Source organism: Mytilus galloprovincialis, unplaced genomic scaffold (genome assembly GCF_965363235.1).
Source record: "Mytilus galloprovincialis unplaced genomic scaffold, xbMytGall1.hap1.1 HAP1_SCAFFOLD_100, whole genome shotgun sequence".
NCBI lineage: Eukaryota > Metazoa > Mollusca > Bivalvia > Mytilida > Mytilidae > Mytilus > Mytilus galloprovincialis.
The window spans coordinates 1-18,073 of record NW_027468037.1 but is presented as its reverse complement, the minus strand read 5'-3'; the positions used below and the strand labels follow the sequence as shown (position 1 = coordinate 18,073).

The 18,073-nt window shown below is 30.9% G+C and overlaps 1 protein-coding gene across 1 annotated transcript; it reads right to left on the bottom strand.

The window, feature by feature from the left end:
- Window positions 1-9,554: 9,554 nt before the first annotated feature.
- Window positions 9,555-14,852, bottom strand: LOC143060247 (uncharacterized; the record flags this gene model as incomplete). The annotated part of the gene is made up of 3 exons (XM_076233561.1): window positions 14,724-14,852; window positions 11,594-12,144; window positions 9,555-9,694 (listed from the first exon to the last, which is right to left on the bottom strand). Coding segments are annotated over exons 2-3 (666 nt in total), but the record flags the coding sequence as incomplete, so codon positions are not given.
- Between the last annotated feature and the right edge of the window lie 3,221 nt (window positions 14,853-18,073).

Genomic DNA, 18,073 nt, shown 5'->3' with positions numbered 1-18,073 from the left:
TCTAGCCTCTTATATTGTATTTTAAATGACCTTAGCAGACTATTTGAAGACTTTGTCTCATATTTTATACCCTTGTTATGGGGTATGCTTGTTTTGCATATGTAATTCTTTAAAACGGAAGATTTTTTTATTTTAATTGAAAAAAATAATATATTTAATTTATTTTCAAACAAATTTTGGTTTCAACTAGATTTCCATACAAAGAATGAATTTATCTATCTTATGCAATTTACAGAATGTAAATATCTCTTAAAATAAAAAAGTTTTGATGATTTTTAGCATATTTTCTTCATGAATTTAAGATTTTCTACGATCAATTTTCTGGTATTTGAGATGTTATAGATAAGGATCTATAATTCTGTAACTGTTTGATAAATTCTTTTGAAACTTTGCATAATAACTACTGAGATGTATATCTTTATTTTAAAAGTGCAGTTTTAAGTCTGGGGAAAAAAATAAAGTCTGACAGGAATAGGATCCCAGTTAGGGCAACCAGTCCGGTACCCACGAATGTAGTTCTTAAAAAAAATATATAACTTTTGTTATAAATTGTGTAGTGTTATTATTTCACTAGTTCTGTAACTGAATGTAGATTTATTTGAAAGGGTAGGCTTTCTAGTTTGAATTTCTGTAAAAATTTTGATTGATTTAAATGTAATCTGGCGTCAGTACATAGAGTAAATTGCCTAAATTCTAGCCTTTATTCTTTCCCGGAAGTAGACAGACTGACCCTGTTGTCAATAAAAACAAAATTTTGCAACGGAATGCCGGTCATGAGGCACTGAGATTGTACTTAGACACTTCAAAATGAATGCCTAACATGAACCAGAAGTCCCAAGGTGGCTATCAAAATTATTTATTGAACAGTACCCTATGTATTTACTATGATTTTCAATGCGTTCCAATGGGGCAAATAATTGGGTCCCCGTTCCTGTCAGAGGGCATGTTTTGAACACTTCAATCTGCAATTGTAAGCTCATTTTTGAAGTTTTATGGATGAAATTTGGCTACTGGCTTCAAAATTCAATAAGGAAAGCAATGATATAATTATTTTTAAAATTTGAATTAAACTTTTTAAATTAAATTGAAATTTAAATTTATGAAATTTAAAAAAGTTTGTTTTTCAATTTAAAGTTAAAAAAAAAGGGCACAGAAAGGTCATTTTGTCTGTATTATGTATTCCTACACTTGTAAGTTAAAATGGAGGGATTTTTGAAAAATATCAGCAAACAGTATTAGAAAGAGCCACAGCTAGGGAAAGAAATAATAAATGTGTTATATGGGATCAGGGGACAGTGAAAGATGGAAAATATGGGCTTATTTCTTTCTAGTATCTTATTTCTGGGACCTGAAAAAAGAAAAAAATCCCATAGTTTCAGTTTTAGGTCTTTTAATAAGTTTTTGATAAATTGTGGCTATTAAATAAATCATTTAAGTGCCACGGTTCAGCTATGAAAGTTGTGTGCGAATCCAGCTCACATTTATTTAGAGCCGCATCACACACATAACCACATATATTATTGTGTAAACTCAGAAACACTTGCCAGGGACTCTCTAATTTTACATTTTTTGGAAGATATTTAAGGGGTAGGGCTATAATATAGCTTATTAAAGCAATTTAAACTGAAGTGTACAACAATTTTAGACTCCCTTTTAAAGATTTTGATGGTCCTTAAAAGGACCGTTTATTTTATCTGTATCTGTTTCAGCAGTAGATGCATGGGGCTATATCTTCCTTGGTTTTAGAACTTTTGAACATCAGCTTCTGGTTAAGGAAACACTTAGTGCTCTTTTAATAGCTTCACTGTTTGAATTTCATTTTCATTAATGCTTCTTTCCTAAGTTTCATTTTTAAAAGTTCCTGCATTAATAACTTGTCTTTGTTATCTATATCCAGGTTGGTGAACTTGGACTAAAGTACATGGATCTCAGCCACCAAGAGTTTCAGTGTCGCCGAGAACACACATATGAACTAGTGGGACATTCAGACCAGTTAAAAGTACAACAACGCACAGTAGCATTAAGCGGTCAGGAAGATCAAGGATTGCCCTCCACATCTGTTAAACTATAGGAGGTGCTGTTTGACTGGTTTTAGCTACAAGTGAGAACTTCTCTGCATCTAGCCTCTTATATTGTATTTTAAATGACCTTAGCAGACTATTTGAAGACTTTGTCTCATATTTTATACCCTTGTTATGGGGTATGCTTGTTTTGCATATGTAATTCTTTAAAACGGAAGATTTTTTTATTTTAATTGAAAAAAATAATATATTTAATTTATTTTCAAACAAATTTTGGTTTCAACTAGATTTCCATACAAAGAATGAATTTATCTATCTTATGCAATTTACAGAATGTAAATATCTCTTAAAATAAAAAAGTTTTGATGATTTTTAGCATATTTTCTTCATGAATTTAAGATTTTCTACGATCAATTTTCTGGTATTTGAGATGTTATAGATAAGGATCTATAATTCTGTAACTGTTTGATAAATTCTTTTGAAACTTTGCATAATAACTACTGAGATGTATATCTTTATTTTAAAAGTGCAGTTTTAAGTCTGGGGAAAAAAATAAAGTCTGACAGGAATAGGATCCCAGTTAGGGCAACCAGTCCGGTACCCACGAATGTAGTTCTTAAAAAAAATATATAACTTTTGTTATAAATTGTGTAGTGTTATTATTTCACTAGTTCTGTAACTGAATGTAGATTTATTTGAAAGGGTAGGCTTTCTAGTTTGAATTTCTGTAAAAATTTTGATTGATTTAAATGTAATCTGGCGTCAGTACATAGAGTAAATTGCCTAAATTCTAGCCTTTATTCTTTCCCGGAAGTAGACAGACTGACCCTGTTGTCAATAAAAACAAAATTTTGCAACGGAATGCCGGTCATGAGGCACTGAGATTGTACTTAGACACTTCAAAATGAATGCCTAACATGAACCAGAAGTCCCAAGGTGGCTATCAAAATTATTTATTGAACAGTACCCTATGAATTTACTATGATTTTCAATGCGTTCCAATGGGGCAAATAATTGGGTCCCCGTTCCAGTTTCTCGAACGAGAAGTTATTGAAAATATAGTGATTATTTACGTTTTTTTATTGAAAATCTAGGTCAATGTGGTCATTTTCAGAAGGTAATACATATTACCTCCGTTTTTTCATGGCCATTTTAATATTTTTTGCGTGTGAAGAAGGTCTTTGCAAGTGATTTTGTTGCTGTTTCATGAAGGCGCGTGACCTGTAAATACGGACGCGTGGCCTTTGAGATGACCTGGTGTCTGACAATTCTGACTTGTTCAGGTCAGAAAATGTTGTTATGATAATGAACTGTTATTTTCGGGAGACAACTCGTGTTGTCTTAAACCTCATCTTAAACAGTATTACCATTAATAACCAGTCAGTGCAATTTTAAAAGTAAAATTATTGCTTCGAGCTAAACATCATCACGTGATTTTTCTATTTTTAAACTCAATCATGAATTGACTTTTTAACCTTTCCGAGTTTGCGGCTTATAAATATATTTGTTTTTTCGTTTCTCCCAATGAGAAAAACGATCTTTTGAATATTGATATTAATGAAAATGAAATGAAATCGGAATAATTTTAATAAAGGAAAAGGGAAGGGAGGGTTTAACTAAAAGGACTAAAAGAACCGAAATATTTTTTTATTTTTATTTTAAAAATGATTTTAACTTGAGAACATTATAAAGAGATTCACAAAACGGGTTTTTCAATTATGAACATGGAATATGATATTAACAACAAATCAAATGAAATGTAGGGTAAGGCTCCAGTGATCACCCTACCCCTGTCATTTGACAATGTTGAACAGTCGAGATCCCTGCCCCCTTAACTCAATTTTTTCTCTCTGTAAAGTATAATGAAATATACCAAGCTAGTCTCTATGGGTCGCCCCACCCCTTGTCATTTGAGAATGATCTTATATCTTGAAAATTGTCGAGATCCCCACCTGTAAACAGCCATATATATTCCTTTTTATAATGTCAAATTGATTTGAATGAAATATACCGGGCTAGTCTCTGGGTTTACCCCCTCCCCTGCCATTTGCGAATGTTCTTATATTTTGTAAACGGTCGAGATCCCCACCCCTAAACTATATATATTCTTGTATGGGAAAATAAAACCAACCCAATGTAATATAGGGGAAGTCCCTTGGGAAAGGGGGGGGGGGGTTGCCCCTACAGTGTGAAAACATGTAAATGGTCAAGATCCCCACCCCTGAACAATATATATTAGTGTAAGGGACAACAAGACAAATCAAATGAAATAAAGATAAAGTCCCTTGGGGTCACCCCACCCCCTCATGTTTGAAAACATGTAAACGGTTGAGATCCCCACCCCTTAAGCCTATATATTATTATATGGGACAATACAACAAATCAAATGAAATAAAGGGAAAGTCCATGGGGGTCATCCCCATCCCCCTTTTTGAAATGGTCTGGATCACCACCCCTAAACCATATAATATTCCTGTTCGTCATTTCAAGAAGATTTGAATGACATACATGTACAGGGTCGATCCCTAATTATATGGCATATATGTTTTCCTATGAAGTTACACATCTATAATTCTTACCCCAGATGCTTAGCCACATAAACCTTTTATTTGAAATATAGATAGTCTTTGTTTCTACAGAAGTGAGAAGAACATTGGAAGTCAGTATGTTCTGACTTATAAAAGTCTGAATGTTCTGACTTATGAAAGTCAGAATGTTCTGACTTATGAAAGTCTGAATGTTCTGACTTATGAAAGTCTGAATGTTCTGACTTTAATTTAATAAGGCCAGAAAGACTCAGAATGATCTGAAGATAATGACTTGTTTTTAATGTTTAGAGTATTTAAGAATATGAATGCTCTTGTCATGCTAGTACCATAAGAAACCCTGACAAGATTTTGTTCCCAAAAAAATATATATTAATAATAACAAGTGTACAATTGAACATAAATTACAAAGTTATAAATGTTGCTAAAAATTCTATTTAAAAAACACCCAATAGATAGTTGTAGTGAAAATATTATGTATTTATATGTACCACTTCTTGAAGGACAACAAAGTCAACAAACTTAGTCTGATTTTCATAGTATTTTCTCCTCAACATTTTTTTAACAGAACATGATTTGACCTGTTTAAGTCAGTTTACAGAAAAAAAATCCGATCAAAGTAGGTTTCTTCATCTTAGCCCCCCCCTTTTTTTCTCGTAATCTGAATCTGCTACTGTTGGGATAATTAATTTTTTTTAAGAAACAATTCAGTCAAATGGTTTTTAGAATAATGATTTTTTACAACCAAAAGTTCTATATGTTAACTTTACAGAAAAAAAAGTCATGAAAATACAGAAATAAAATAAATTTTTAAGATATAAATTTGATGAAATTTGTTAAAAAAAATACATTTGAATATAAAATATACCAAATACATTTTTTTTTTTATAGTCCTCAATATTGTGACTTGAGGGGACCATATTTCATCAGTCTTTTATCTGGTTTGTCATACATTTTAAAATCAATATGAAAATCCTAGACTTAAAAGTCGACATAAGTTTAGTTTTGACTGACTCTCTGAAGTCAGAACATGATTTGACCTGTTAAAGTCAGTTTACAGAGAAAATTAAATCCAATCAAAACTAGGTCTTCTTCTTCTAAGCCCCCCCCCCCCCCCCCCTTTTTCCCTTTTATCTGAATCTGCTACTGTTGAGTTAATTAATTGATAAGTTTATTAGAAACAATTCAGTCAAATGGTATAAAATAATATATTTTACAACCAAAAGTTCCATGTGTTAACTTAACAGAAAAGAAAGGTCATGAAAATACAGAAATATAATAAAATTTAAAGATGATTTGATGAAATTTGTAAACAAAATATATTTGAATATAAAATATTAGTTCTCATTATTGTGACTTTATTATTGGGTGTCTTTTATCTGATTTTCCCATACGTTCTTAAATGCATATATTTATGACAATGCCGGACTTAACAGTTGTAATAATAAGTTAAAGTGAAGTTTTTGACTGACTCTTTGAAGTCAGAACATAATTTGACCAGTTTAAAACAAAATACATTTAAATATTGAATAATCAATATGCAAAATAAACTTTTTTATAGTCCTCATTAATTATTGCGCTGTATGGGGACCTTATTTCCACTGTCTTTTATTTGGCTTTTCCGTACATTTTTAAATCAATACGAAGAAACTAGACTTAAAAGTTGAAATAAGTTTAGATGGGACTGACTTTTTGAAGTCAGAACACTATTTGACCTGTTAAAGTCAGTTGACAGGAAAAAAATGTCCAATCAAAGTTAGGTTTTCTTCCTCTAATCCCCCTCCCCACTAAATATCAATCTGCTACTGTTGAGTTAATTAATTACTGAATTTTTTTTAGAAACAATTCAGTCAAATAGTTATTAAAATATAATTTTTTTTTGCAACCACAATTAAGTTCCATGTGTTAACTTAACAGAAAAGAAAAGTCATGAAAATACAGAAATAATACAATATTTTTTTTTTTTTTTTTAGATAATTGATGAAAATCTTTAAAAAACAAAATGCATTTGAATATTGAATATATCAAATAAAAATGTTCCATACATTTTAAATCAATATGAAAATCCTGGACTTAAAAGTTGAAATAAGTTTAGTTTTGACAGACTCTTTGAAGTCAGAACATGATTTGACCTGTTAAAGTCAGTTTACAGAAAAAAAAATCCAATCAAACTATGTTTCTTCATCTTAGCCCCCCCCCCTTTTTCCCTTATTTGAATCTGCTACTGTTGAGTTAAAAAAAAAATTAAGAAACAATTCAGTCAAATGGTTTTTAGAATAATGTTTTTTACAACCAAAAGTTCTATTTGTTAACTTAACAGAAAAATAGTCATGAAAATACGGAAATAGAATAAATTTTTAAGATATTAATTTGATGAAATTTGTTAACAAAATACATTTGAATATAAAATATACCAAATACATTTTTGTATAGTCCTCATTATTGTGACTTAAGGGGACCTTATTTCATCAGTCTTTTATCTGGTTTCCCATACATTTTAAAATCAATATGAAAATCCTAGACTTAAAAGTTGAAATACGTTTAGTTTTGACTGACTCTTTGAAGTCAGAACATGATTTGACCTGTTAAAGTCAGTTTACAGAGAAAATTAAATCCAATCAAAACTAGGTCTTCTTCTTCTAAGCCCCCCCCCCCCCCCTTTTCCCTTTTATCTGAATCTGCTACTGTTGAGTTAATTAATTGATAGGTTTATTAGAAACAATTCAGTCAAATGGTTTAAAATAATATATTATATAGACTAAAAAGTTGTAATAATTAGCTAAATTGAAGTTTTTGACTGACTCTTTGAAGTCAGAACATAATTTGACCGGTTTAAAACAAAATACATTTAAATATATTGAATATGCAAAATAAACTTTTTTATAGTCCTCATTATTGTGCCGTATGGGGACCTGATTTCCTCCGTCTTTTATCTGGCTTTTCCGTACATTTTTAAATCAATATGAAAAAAGTTGAAATAAGTTTAGTTGGGACTGACTCTTTGAAGTCAGAACACGATTTGACCTGTTAAAGTCAGTTGACAGAAAACAAATGTTCAATCAAAACTAAGTCTTCCTCCTTTAAGCCCCCTCCATATCTGAATCTGCTACTGTTGAGTTAATTAATTCATAATTTTTAAGAAACAATTCAGTCAAATGGTTTTTAAAATAATGTTTTTTAAAACCGAAAGTTCCAAATGTTAATTTAACAGAAAAAAAGTCATGAAAATACAGAAATATAATAAAAAAATTTAAATAATTTGGAGAAATTTGTTAACAAAATACATTTGAATATTAAATAATAGTATACCAAATACACTTTTTTATAGTCCACATTTTTGTGACTTTATTATTGGGTGTCTTTTATCTGAGTTTCTTATACATTCTTAAATGCATATGACTATCCCAGACTTAAAGTTGCAATATTTAATTAAAGTATAGTTTTTTACTGACTCCTTGAAGTCAGAACATAATGTGACTTGTTCAAGTCAGTTTGCACAACAGGATTTACCTCAATGAAATATTAAGATATCAAAAATATACCAAATTATCTTTTATATATATAGTTCTTATAATTGTGACTTAATTTTTTGTGATTTTTTTTCCTACTTGTATCCATACATTCTAACAATCACATCACAATCATGATAATGCACAACTTTTACAGAACTTCGCAAGCCATTTAGTTTTTGACAGACTCTTTTAAGTCAGAACATGATTTGACCTGTTTAAGTCAATTTGTCCGAACATGCCCATTTGACCTGTTTAAGTCAATTTGTCTGAACATGATTTGACCTGTTCAAGTCAGATTGCAGAACAAATTTTCCAATCAAAGCTAGGTGTACTTCCTTTAAGCCCTGCTTCTGAATCTGCTATTTGTGAATTTATTTGATAAAGGTTTAGAAACAATTAAGTCAAATGGTTATTTATTTTAGGGGATCTTACATATATTTCTTATGTCTGATGTTCCCATACTTTCATTTAATATCATATGTCAGTGCCCCACTCTAAAAATTTCAATAAATTTAGTTTTGGGCTGCCTGTTTTAAGTCAAAACATGATTTGACCTGTTTAAAAGAAAATGCATTTAAATATTGAATATACCAAATATTTATTTTTTTTGTCCTCATTGTGACTTTAGGGGACCTTAATATTTTCTCTGTCCCATATCTGGCTTTCTCATACATTTTTAAATCAATATGACAGTACTAGACTTAAAGGTTAAAATAAGTTTAGTTTTGACTGACTCTTTGAAGTCAGAACATAGTGTGACTTGTTTGAGTCAGTTTGCACAACAGTATTTACCTCAATGAAATATTAAAATAATAAATGTTTTGCTCTTGATAAATTTAGCTAAAAGTGGATGAGAATAGATCCCTTATTTTTTCCTTGGAAGATTTGAAGTATTGTCATGGTACTAGTTAATGTATCCAATATTGTATTTTGTAAATCTTTTGATATTGACAGAAAATTGTATGATCCATTTTTTCTGCTTTGGTTTTTGTTTGTATTTGGAAATGATTGAATTTGATGAGATAAATATATTATGTTAAGATTCTGGAAAGAAGAAGGTATGATGAGCCCCACTTTTTAAACTCTTTGATTCGAAACTAGTAATCACTATATTTTATGGAGATTGATAACAAAGTGGTAGAAATGACTGCTTCAAGTCAGAACAAAAATGACCTCTCTAAGTCAAAATGCATTAAAAAGGGACATAAATCTTATTAGAATATGAAGATATTAAGTCACAATATTTTATGCAAAAGCTGACCTGTGGAAGTCATTTTATGATAAATTAAAGTCTGACATAAACTGACCTGTACAAGTCATATTCTGTTGAGTGCAAGAAGGGAGACAACACTTACATCAAATTATATCTGACCTATGGAAGTCATTTTATTCTGACTTGTTTATGTCAGAGCTCTGACTGATTATCATGATGATAGCGGTAATATACATGTATTTAATTTGATACCTGTACTTACATCATTTGAAGCACGAACATTAAATGACTTTTTGACCCCTGTCTCTCTTTCTTTATCACCACATCCATAAGCAACAAATGGTGGTTTGTAAATTGGTGAAGATTTTGGTCTCAATTTCTTAGGTTTCTTCTTCTCTTCAGCTAAGCAATAGAAGATGGAATAAAATATTCAAAATTAATTCATGTTTTGCACTTGAGGCTTTTTTATATTTATTTTTTATACTCCAGATACACAGATACATGTACATATATAATACATGTACATTTAGCATTGTTTATTAATAAATTAAACTCCATTTGGTGAACCAATGCCTGTGTGAATCATTTCAATAGAGTCTCTGAAGTGGATACCTTGGTATGCAATGTTGTCAAATTATGCAAATGAATGCAGCATCTATAATTAAAAATTACTTCAAATTGACAACAACACTTCAAATGGTCTCCAATTTTATTTATAAAGTTTCACTTTCAAAATTTAAAGTATTGTGTTCAAAACTGCTCTTGCTTGAAATATTTTGTAACGATTCTCTCTTAAAACATGTAAAACTGCTACATGTATATTTACATGGTTGAATTAAAAACACCTGTACATTATTCATGTTATTAGTTACACAGTGTGCAATTGTCCTAATACGAGAATTTATCGGGTCAATAAAATTCATATCGGGTGAGGCGAAGCCAAACCCGATAAGAATTTTATTGACCTGATAAACATGATAAATTCTATATTAGGACAATTGAACACTGTGTAACTAATACTGATTTTGTTCTATTACATATTATAATATTAAAATTCAATATTAGGACAAAATCAACCAAATACAGTTTAAATAATTAAACAAAAACTGTGAAAAATTAAAAATATTAGGACTATAAAGCAATTCAAATTTCATTTTTTTTATATTCTAGGTAAGTATAAAAACATGAACATTAAAATAAGATGTTTCCTTTTTAAATTTTGACACAAGTTTTGTATATATGTTATTTATACATTGGAATCTTTAGGGCCTACTTCTATTCGTCCAACTCGGATTAACTTTAGTTGAAAGGTCAGTGCTAATGCGCATGTGCGCAACCGTTCCGAATCGAAGTCAAAACTCTTCCATCGAGTTGACTATTATAATGGAGGTGAAAAAAATTGTTTTTTGCTGAGCATTACAATAAAAAAAAAAATATTACATAGTGTTTCACAAAGAAAAGTCCTGATCCTGTTTGCTTTTGAAAAATAGTTTGTTAGTGAGTTAAAAAAAAAATTGAAACTTTGAAAAATCGTTCAAAGAAAAACAATTAATTTCTATTTTATTTCCAACCACCACCGACAGATGATAATAAACTCATCATAGATACCAGGAATAAAATGTAACATTTACACCAGACGCGCGTATTGTCTACAAAAGACTCATCAGTGACTCTCGAATTAAAAATGTTATAAAAGGTCAAATAAGTACGAAGTTGAAGAGATTTGAGGACCAAATATACACATGAACACTATTGGCTGATTCCGAAATACAGGCAATAATAAATTCCCCTTGTCAGCTTTATTCTTCGGCTGTATTTTGTCAAATACCAGTTTATTTGTATCACTCATATTTGATGCAACTACTTGACGCCATCTTGAAACTCGACTAAACCTGCCCTGACCCAGGGTTGATGTCGAGTTAACTCGGGTAGGTTCAAAAGGTCAATCTTGGGGGGTTCAGTTGTCAGTCGAGTAAACTTGATAGACTCTACTAACCCAAGTTGGACGAATCGAAGTAGGCCTAGGAGTTCCTCCATTTTCAATTTCAATTGAACAAATGTGTGCACATGACGTCTATTTAAAAATGCAGAAACACAATGTATACACAAACAGCCATTCAAGGATGGTACATTGTACATGTTAGGTGGCTATGACCTGAGTATAACACAGTTATACTGTTATACTCAGGTTATATATAGCCACAAGAATTAAGTGTGTTATATATATATATATAACAGTTATAATATATCACACATAATTTCTATACTTTTATAATAAATTCACTTAATATTTATTCTTACATGATTTCAGATCCAATTTAAGATCATCAGATTTTTTGCATAGATAAGTCTTTAATCCTTTTGATTTTACAACCGCTTTATTGTCAGTCTGTATTTGTACAATTTTTTCAGGTTTGTCATTATCTCCCTTTGATTGTACTACTTCTTCATCTTTGTTATCTCCCTTTGTTCTGATATCCTCAGTTGATTTACAAATGTCTCTTTTCAAATCTTCTGTATTTTGATTGTCTTTACTGTCATATTTCGCCAATTTATCTTTTGCTTGTTTTATGAGTTCCTCAGATTTATCATCATCTTTCTCCTCAATAACTTGTAGTTTTTGTTGTAATTGGTCACAGATTTCTTCCTCAGAAGTTGTTTTTGAATCACCTGAATCCTGTTCAAAGTCCCAGGACAGCGGTGTATGAGCGTGTTCCAATTCTCTACGATGTGTTCTGTATTCTACATTGTTATAATATTCTGGTATATTTCTCACAAGATGAGACTTTTTAAACTGTAGTCCATACTCTGACCTTTTAAACACCATGTTTGAAATTTCTGTATTACTGAGTCTGAAATAAATAAATATAATAATTAAGCCTATGATATCACTCAATAACATTACAAAGAAATCCTTGTTACCAGCATAAAATGGTTAACAATTATTTTGTGTTGTCATTTAAGACATGTAAGAAATCTTTAGATTTTTTTTAGGTCAAAATGTGTCAACATGCTTAATATTATTCAGATACAATTGAAAAACTCATCTTACAAGTATGCAACAAAAAAACATGTAGTAAATTTATTTTAAATTTTTATCATTCATCACTGTTCATTCATTAAATCCCAGGTGCTATAAAATGTATTTTATTGCAACTAAGGATTTAATTCCATTGCACTATAAAATGTATTTAATTGTTACTAAGAATACATGTAATTGCATCTTACATTTTTGTATTTTGTAATCCTGTAATGCAATTAGTGGCTACTTTTAATCTAATTATTAGGTGGGCCTTGATTGGCATTAAATTTTAATATACATTGTAACAGTTTCAAATATGTCAGTTTTTCTGTTTTACCATATACATGTACAATGAGATTAGCAGTACACGTAAAAATGTAATTAGAAATGTAAACATGGTAAATGATGTACCTAAAGATGTAGATGGATAATTTATTTCTGCATAGTTATAATAAATAGCCCAAAAAATAAAATTGTCTGTAAATAAAATTTGTGTTTCTTTTTAATGACAGAGCTAATTGTTTAAGTTGCAGAGTACTTTCAGAGTTTGGGTTATACTATATGTATTATCTACATTTAGCTGGAAATAAATCAATGGAATGACACATAATAAAAAAGAGAATCAAAAACCTGAAGTTGAAGCTACTGTTGAACTGTACTCTTTTTTAGTAAAAATGACAACATCTCAAAAATCCACGGTATAAAATTGAGAATGGAAATGGGGAATGTGTCAAAGAGACAACAACCTGACCATAGAACAGACAACAGCAGTTATCAATAAACATGATAAAAGAAGTAATTTTTGGGTGTACCTCTTGGCCATCTGGTTCATATTGAGTTTTGGGGAGTGCTTAGAAAATTGTTGCATTTCATTCTTACAAAATGTATATTAGGTTTGGCTTCTTGTAATCTAGGAATACATTTTGTACCACAATTCAGTTGTCATTTCAACATCAAGGTATTTTCAAGTCAGAGGTACATGTACACATGTATCTACAAATGTAGGTTGTTCATTTAATGATTTTTTTTTTCAGAAAGAGTGTTTTATGTTAAAAAGAATATGTTTAGATACAAGTAACATGTACAGTTAACCCTTTCCTCCATAGTGACACCTTTTGACGCCACCCCCTTTACTCCATAATGACGCCTTTTGACACCTGTGTAGTACCTCTGTTGAAACGCTTTGACTACAAAGTGTCTGCAGTTGACTTAATAAAATTTGTGGCACCGTAGGAGACATATTTAGTAGACATGATTGATAGACAGTTTGGCAAGGCAGGAGACATTTCGGGACCAAGACAAATCATACCTCATTTTGCTACCTTATTCTGTTCCTTATAACAAATACCATACTGGTACATTGTAATTTTTTCACAAAATTTTTCTTTTTTTTATTTACCATTAAATTCACACAATCATATTTGATCATAAGAAGAAAAAAAATCTGAAAATATGGTGACCTATAGTTGTTAGTTTCTGTGTCATTTGGTCTCTTGCAGAGAGTTGTCTCATTGGCAATCATACCTTATCTTCTTCTTTCTATTGATTGCATTTCAATAAACTTTTTTCAACTTAAAAAAAAAAGGATTATACAAATCCAATGAGTGTACAGGCCTATCAGATGGTGCCTCACGTTTAGAGTCTGATGAGACTGGCATTGATTAAAAACTAGAACCTAAGTCCTGTGACATGAGTAGATTCAGTTGAACTTGACTCATATTTTTGAAAAGTATTTCAAATCAAAAGAAATACATCAAATCCTGTCTATTGTTTAAATTCGTTTTGTTCCTTTAATCAAGTAAAAATATAAAAAGGTTATTTTTAATAGAAATTTTTTGGACAAGTAACAATTACATTCGGACAAGTAAATTTTGGTATGCACTTGTCGGACAGGACAAGTTGAAAAAAAAGTTATTGTAGAGGCCTGGTAGGAACTATAGAAATGCAACCTCTGAAAGTTCACAATGTTTTACTATTTTCTTTTAAATTTGATATGAAAACAAGCTTTTTTTTACTGTTCTTACCAAAACCACAGGAGTTTGAAGTCCTATCAATAAGGGGGTAAAAATATACCAAAGTCGACTATCACAGTAGAGCTTCTTTTACGAGAGAAGCTCTACTGTGATAGTCGACTTTGGTATATTTTTACCCCCTTATTGATAGGATTTCTGAAGTCCTATCAATAAGGGGGTAAAAATATACCAAAGTCGACTATCACAGTAGAGCTTCTTTTACGAGAGAAGCTCTACTGTGATAGTCGACTTTGGTATATTTTTACCCCCTTATTGATAGGATTTCAAACTCCTGTGCCAAAATAAATCTAGTCGTAACATGTTTTCTGGAACCGCGGATAATTTTATTTAGCCTAGCATCAAAGCAATTCTTAATTTTTCTTTACCTGATACGAACCTCGTAAAGTAATATAAAACTGGAAATTGTCTTTACATCCTGCCTTCAGAATACCAGATTGTAATGCGTTAAACTTTCTTTACTTTGCTAGTCCAGTTGGTTTGTTTTCAAAATCGACAGGAAGTTTGGATGAAAGAATAAATGCGGGCCATAAACGGTCAGCCATGGCCAATATCCGGATAACTTGAGAGGACTAAATATCATTCCAAGACGTATATTCGTCCTTGATCGTACTTAAATTTATTATTGTTCCTGTCATATTTATTAAAATAATAACATTGCTCAAAGATTTTGAGTTCGGTTACAAATATATTGACAAAATGGGACATTAAATAAAAAAATAAGAATTACTGTGCTCTGAGATTAACACAGTAAACCATCATTGGAGTTAACGATATATCTTTCGAGGGCGATAGATTGTTATGAGTTACGATTCTGTACACTATAAATGAATTATATTTATTATAGAAAAATGTACAAAACAACACCAATATCAAAATATAAATTAAAAAAAGGAAATTCAAATTGAATAAGGGGGGGGGGGGGGGGGGTTCGGGATCGGGTGTTTTTAAGTACGGGATTTCGGGATCCGGGATTTCTTTTTTCGAATTTACCTCAGGATTTCGGGATCAGGACCCCTCCAACCCCCGACCCCTCTTGAATGGGATTGTCGGTACACTAACATAGAACACAGATGAATATTTTACCACTAACATGTATGGTCTTGAGAAACGATGATAGTCTGTCGGATGGGGACGTTAAAAGGCTGACCGTGTAAAAAGAAAGCTATATTTCTTGCACGTAAAATAAACCCTTGTAGATTTCGAAAAAGAGCAGGCTAATGCCGGTACAAGGCAGCACTCGCATGCCAAGAAATCCTCGCTAAAATTCCGGTCGACCCCCTACGGCAGTCATTAGTAGCTAAAGATTTGATTTCATTGAAGGAATTAATTTATGACCTTCATGTACGTGTCGCTTAGAACACAGCCATATACCAAATGGTCAATATAAATCATCCATGTAATTTGCTCTATGGGGTGTTTGCAGAATTTCAACGGAGGCAATTTCTTGGCATGGGCGAAAGGAAGAAAGACCAATCACAATTTGTCCTATATTTTTTTTTTCTCTTTTTTAATTACATAAAAAAATAACCCTTTCAAATATAGAGTTCATAAGATACAAATATTCCCTGTGGACCCCCCCCCCCCCCCTTTTTCCCTTTTATTTGTGCTCTCTATTTTCAACCCTCGAATTAAGCTTTCGAATCTAATTAAAATTAAAACCTTGCTTTCTAACCAATCTATTCATGTACAGGACCGGCAACTTTCTTTATTTAATACGAAAATCTACAGTGCCGTTATACACATGCATGTTGTTTGCTTGGAGTCTCCGCCCGAAAAGAAAGAAATAGTCTAACTCCAAGATATTATATTCCTGCATCACGTGATTTTTACCATGTGGAGCTTACATTTGAATAAATACCGAATATGGAAAGTGAAACTACAATTCAAAACATAAAGTCGGAAGGCACAAATAAGAAAAAGAAAGTGTTTTTTTTTAGCAAAAGGTGCAGGTACATTCTCTCCGTGTTCAAAATATACATGAAATATTTGCCACTGCCCCTTTTCTGTTCTATGAATTCTAACCCTGAGTTTTCTATCTGTTACTCCATGCCAAGAAATCCTCGCTAAAAATTCCGGTCGACCCCCTACGGCAGTCATTAGTAGCTAAAGATTTGATTTCATTGAAGGAATTAATTTATGACCTTCATGTACGTGTCGCTTAGAACACAGCCATATACCAAATGGTCAATATTAATCATCCATGTAATTTGCTCTATGGGGTGTTTGCAGAATTTCAACGGAGGCAATTTCTTGGCATGCACCCGAAAAGTAGAAAGGGATATATATATATGTTAGCGGCAATAAGTGAAATTATATAGGCATTAAGCTTAAATCCTAGGCAATAAGCTAATGCCTAGGCATTAAGTTATGCATTAGCTTATTGCCTGAAATTTGATGATGATTATTTATCCTATTGCCGAACATGATTTTAGGCAATAAGTAACTGGAATTTATGCATATTTGGTGATTTATTCTTGATATAAATTTGTTTCCTAATTATCTTTCTAATATTACATGTATGAATATACATTCATTTGACCTGAGACTAATGTGTTATAGTAGTCTCAGATTTGACAGATCTTCAAATTTAGTATACTATGTTTATTTAAAAGTAATTTTAGCAGTTAAAAACAGAATTAACTCAAACTTTTTTCATGTTTTTGTGGTACAACAAAATATTAAAAAGATTAAAAAAAAGGTGATTGTATACAATTAAAAAGGGGGAGAGATTCTATAGAATAATTATAATATTTATTTAAAAATTTGTACACTTCACTAGTCGAGCTGGTTTGAACTGGTCAAAAGTAGACAAAATTAGGATATTATTTTTTGCTCACACCATTTTCCAATTTTTTGTATTGGATAAAGTACATTTTCTCTGTTAACAGTTCCACAACTTGTGATAACAAAATGATTTTAACACAAATTTCCATCAATTTTTCATATTTCTAAATTATTATTTGATGCGCTTTTTAAATATAAATTACATATTTTAATTTTTGATTTTATTTCCGGTCTCTTTGGGAGAGTTATCTCATTGACAATCATACCACACCTTCTTTTTTATATTTAGGATGAAACTGGGCCCTGTAGTTTTGCATTGGTAAAACTCGATTTTTTTTTCTTTTGCTCATGCATGTATTCAAACGTATCATAATTGCAGTAATAAAATTCAAATTCAGCTCCATCAAAGCATGTAATGACTTTACCTAATTAATAATGAATTATATCTAATTTGAACTATTTACAATTAATTTGTTCAATTCTAATATAAAACGTAGTTATATTTTTCACTATGTTTTGTTTCAAAGAGTTTAAATGTACAATTAAAATATCAAAATTATTTTATTACCTTAAATTCAAAACTAATAGTTATTTTCTAATAATTAATCGTTTTTTTTTTTTTAATTAAAGTTGTTGGTCAAATTTGATACAATATTTCAAATTTTGCATTTGTTATTTTCGTTTACGCCAATACTTGGGACAGCGGTAAGGACATCCTAGCTAAAATCATCCTCAAATAGCTTCGATGTGCATGCTTTGACATGTCGTAACTCGGTTCTAATTTTATCATAATTTCTGTCCTAAGAATATCTTATAGGACCGATCTTAATAGTACAGTTTCGATAAACATGCCCCAATTCTCATAATGTTATTATGTAACAAATATATTTTATTTAAATGAATAAATTTCCTTTATTTACTTGCATTTATATTTTAGGCATT